General features: G+C 46.3%; 1 protein-coding gene across 1 annotated transcript in view; it reads left to right on the top strand.

The window, feature by feature from the left end:
* Positions 1 to 5,000, top strand: part of LOC310818546 (E3 ubiquitin-protein ligase pellino homolog 1-like) — an 18,564-nt gene that overhangs the window by 8,395 nt on the left and 5,169 nt on the right. The window contains exons 2-4 of the mRNA XM_083689523.1: positions 1 to 142; positions 3,211 to 3,340; positions 4,258 to 4,359. The exon at positions 1 to 142 is cut by the window's left edge and continues 111 nt beyond it. Coding sequence (XP_083545649.1) covers positions 57 to 142; positions 3,211 to 3,340; positions 4,258 to 4,359 — 318 coding nt within the window. The 5' untranslated portion in view covers positions 1 to 56. The remainder of the gene's footprint in view (positions 143 to 3,210; positions 3,341 to 4,257; positions 4,360 to 5,000) is intronic.

The following is a 5,000-nucleotide window of genomic DNA, read 5'->3' as shown; positions in this document are numbered from 1 at the left end:
CCTCATCCCTCTCTCTCTCTCTCTCTCCCCCTTCTTCTTTTCCGACGGCTGCATCAATGTACTCTCCAGACTTGGAGAACATCTCCTCCTCCCCTGGCTCCATCAAAGTGCCTGTCAAATACGGAGAGCTCATTGTACTGGGGTAAGGGAGGCGTCCTTCCTCACAATACACACACATCTATTTCATTCATTTGTTCTGGTTTTATTTGAACTGGGACAGATACAAACACGTTGACACACCAAGTAACCAGTCAGCCTGACGCCTTGAACCATTGTGACTACAGCTTCATCTAACTCTCATGCATTACACAGTCACATGGTTCCCTGTCAAAGCTCATTGTTCTGAGGTAACAATAGATCCTCAGAATACATTTCTATTGTGTTTATATTTTATTATCCTTTGTTTATACAAGTAAGTCCCATTGAGATAAGAAACCTCTTTTACAAAAGCCTTGTGAGGCTGAACACAGGATCTAACACACCTAGCATAACACAGCTAACAGACCTAGAATAACACAGCTAACACACCTAGCATAACACAGCTAACACACCTAGAATAACACAGCTAACACACCTAGCATAACACAGCTAACACACCTAGCATAACACAGTGTCTGACACACACCTAGCATTACACAGCTAACACACCTAGCATAACAGACCTAGCATAACACAGCTAACACACCTAGCATTACACAGCTAAAACACCTAGCATAACAGACCTAGAATAACACAGCTAACACACCTAGCATAACACAGCTAACACACCTAGCATAACACAGGATCTAACACAGACCTACAGTAGTAGAACACAGGATCTAACACACACCTACAGTAGAACACAGGATCTAACACAGACCTACAGTAGAACACAGGATCTAACACAGACCTACAGTAGAACACAGGATCTAACACAGACCTACAGTAGAACACAGGATCCAACACAGACCTACAGTAGAACACAGGATCTAACACAGACCTACAGTAGTAGACCACAGGATCTAACACAGACCTACAGTAGAACACAGGATCTAACACAGACCTACAGTAGTAGACAGGATCTAACACAGACCTACAGTAGTAGAACACAGGATCTAACACAGACCTACAGTAGAACACAGGATCCAACACAGACCTACAGTAGAACACAGGATCCAACACAGACCTACAGTAGAACACAGGATCCAACACAGACCTACAGTAGAACACAGGATCTAACACAGACCTACAGTAGTAGACCACAGGATCTAACACAGACCTACAGTAGTAGAACACAGGATCTAACACAGACCTACAGTAGAACACAGGATCTAACACACACCTACAGTAGAACACAGGATCTAACACAGACCTACAGTAGTAGACAGGATCTAACACAGACCTACAGTAGAACACAGGATCTAACACAGACCTACAGTAGTAGAACACAGGATCCAACACAGCACCAGCAGAACAGCATACTAATGCATATTTATTCACCACATTTGAACCGGCAGATTAGATTGTTTTTATAACAGAGAAGCAGCAGGGTTCAGTCTCAACCTAAATTCAGTTAAATGCATAGAAACCTCAACCGCCGAGGGGGGGAACGGGGGCTTCCTGGGTGGAGAACGTTTACTCAGACAAAGGCAGGTTAGTGTGGTGGGGAGGAGAGGGATGAAGGGGGGGTTGCTTTCACATTGTGTATTCAGCAGTTGAAACAAGTAGAGTAGAAGAAGTAGAATCAACCAGGCAGAAAAGACAGAGAACTTACGATTATGCCCTCGTAAAAAAACGTCCTTTATTTGCAGAGACAAATGGTGTGTGGTTAGTGAAAAGTTGGTTTAGTTTGCGCTGCTTTCAAGATTAGGCAGATTAACCAGGCCAAACGGAAAAAAAAAAAATATCTTCACTAATGTAGCCTATTAATCTCATGTAGAACAAGGGGAGAGTATTTGACTGTAAAACTCTCAGCATTAGTGGCCGGGGATAACCTCCCAGCTCAGCCTCTGATTGGGCCAGAGAGAAACAGTCTGTAATACGCTGGGGTAAGCTGTGTATTAGGACTGACATGTACAGTATGTAAACATCTCAGGACGGTTTCCCGGACACAGATTAAGCTTTAGCCTAGACTGTGATGCATCTTCAATTGAGATGTTCTACTGTAGGCTTTATGTGTGTCTGGGACGGTTTTATCCAAAGTGACTGACAGTAGAATTGAGTGTACATTTGTTGTTTAGGAAGGTAGCTGGTTGTGGCTGCCAACTCTTTAAGAAACACAAGAAACCATGTTTTTCTAATGAACACACATACATGCACGCGGGCATGCACCCACACACACACACACACACAGACACAGACACAGACACACACACACACACATACATACACACGCATGCACACAGGCACAAACACTTATACTGAAAGTGTGTGTTTTCCAGTGAATGTTTTGCTGCCTGGCTCCACTGCACTTAAAACAGTCACTCTCATCTGCACTGAGGTGAGGTGAGGGGATGTGGCTGATCACAGATATGACATTTTAGTGAACTGTCCCTTTAAGTCTGAAGGTACTGTGTGTTGAAGCAGCCAGGAGACAGGGGTTAGTGTCAGTTATGTTTTGACCGATGACAGCTTTGCTCCAGGGGAGGCTGATGGAGGTCGGTAGAAATCGGAGGACGTGTTTGATACCGTCCCTCATTCCACTCCATGCATTACAATGAGCCCGTCCTCCGATGTCTACCTCCACCAGCCTCCCCTGCGTTGCTCCCAGCCTCCACACCTCTGTAAGTCTGGGTTGCGTGCGTTGACACAGCCAGATGCTGGGTGACCAGCGCTAGTGGGCGGGTATAACCTTCCAGCGGAGCCTCTGATTGGGCCGTAAGAGGATTGGGCGGGTATAACCTCCCAGCTGAGCCTCTGATTGGGCCGTAAAAAGGATTGGGCGGGTATAACCTCCCAGCTGAGCCTCTGATTGGGCCAGATCACCAACATGATCTGTTGGTCTGTCTGCTCACACATTCAAACAGAAAAACATCCTGGCACCGTACGATGACAAACATTCATTAGATTCTTCTGGATTCAAACTGCTCAAGGATGGCCTTTATTTCTGCATTGAATGTTTCCCACTACCTTGGTGACTTCTTAGGCCTAATCTGAGGTGTGTGTGTTCTGTCCTCCTCAGGTACAACCCAATCTGAGGTGTGTGTGTGTGTGTGTGTGTTCTGTCCTCAGGTACAATGGCTCCCTGCCCAATGGAGACCGGGGGAGGAGGAGGAGCCGCTTCTCTCTGTGCAGGAGAGCCAACTCCAACGGGGTCAAGCCCAGCACCGTGCATGTCGCCTGCACCCCTCAGGCTGCCAAGGTGTGTGTGTGTGGGGTTAGGGTTAGGCTTCACACAGTGGTGGTTGTTTGATGTTTCAAACCCAACAGGATATGGGCTCAAAGTGAACAAACGATGATATTTGATGATATAACAATGTTCTATGGGCTGGGTGTGTGTGTGTGTGTGTGCATGCAAGCACACACACACACACACACACACACACACACAGACACACACACACAGACACACACTATATAACAGTGTTCTATGGGCTGGATGTTCAGCTACATTATCACGTACATCTAAGGGCAACCGGTGTTGTTGTGACTGTGATGAGTCAGCTGACATCCCCGCTGATCCCAGCTGATAAGAACATGAGGTAAATCTGGTCGTGGGAAAATAGGTCTAGGCTGTACAGAATCTCATTTTGAATCCTGCACAGTCAGTAAGAGTTTCAGGGTATGATATCGGAAGCGGATTATTTGGCATGCCACTAACAAGCTCTGTGATTGGATACAGCCTTGTATTTCTCTGGTTGTAGAGAAGCGTCTTATGAGGCTGATTTATCAAACACTGGATGGAGAGAAAACAATAGCAGGAAGAACAAAAGTAATGATAGCGCCTCTGGTGACCTTTGACCTTTTGTCTGTACACAATGTTGGGTATTGCTGCTCTCTCCTGAACCTCGAGACAGAGCAGGGGTGGGAGAGAGCTCTGACTGGCAGACACAGAGGGAGGCTGAGAAGTTCTCAAACTAACTCTCCTCTCAAACTAACTCTCCTCTCAAACTAACTCTCCTCCCAAACTAACTCTACTCTCAAACGAACTCTACTCTACATTCTCTCTCCTTCCTTCCTACAAGCAACAAGTATCTGCTACACCCACAGTATCTGCTACACCCTGTCTCCTGCCTCCTACACCCTGTCTCCTAACCTCCTCTCTCCTTGTCTCCTTAGGCTATCAGCAACAAGGACCAGCACAGCATCTCCTACACCCTGTCACGAGCCCAGACGGTGGTGGTGGAGTACACATACGACAGCAACACAGACATGTTCCAGGTACTGTATACCCACCCACACACACACACACACACACTGTAACACTCACGCGCACACACACACACACACACACACACACACACACACACACACACACTGCTCATGTCAGCTCAATCTATGAGTGTGTTCCACACAAGCATACTACCACTTATCCCCCTCTGCAGAGTCAATGTCTAGACTCTTTTAAGCTAATAAAGCGCAGAGATGTCATTTCATCAGATTAAAAGATAATAGGTATTGGTATAATACTCTTGGTATTGCCAGTGCTATTAGATATTGGACTACTTCTGCCATCTGTATGGTATGATATCATTAAAACAGTCTGACAGACTTTCCCCTGATATTCCATGTTGAACGGATCGCATCCTTGGGAAGATGGGCTCAGTTGCCTTCCAGTGATAAGTGTCTCTCCTCACACGTTGTAGACAACAGATTTGACAGAGGACCCAATAGGGCGTCCCTAAACTGATCCAGCTCTCAGTCGAGCAGACATATGGGCCCCAGACACATGCTATCACTCACACTCACACACACACACACACACACACACACACACTCGCGCTTTCACACACACACACACACACACACACACACACACACACACTCGCGCTTTCACACACACACACACACACACACACACT

This window comes from Argentina silus (genome assembly GCF_951799395.1).
Source record: "Argentina silus genome assembly, chromosome: 18".
NCBI classification, from domain to species: Eukaryota; Metazoa; Chordata; class Actinopteri; order Argentiniformes; family Argentinidae; genus Argentina; species Argentina silus.
This window is presented reverse-complemented; position numbering and strand designations above follow the sequence as displayed.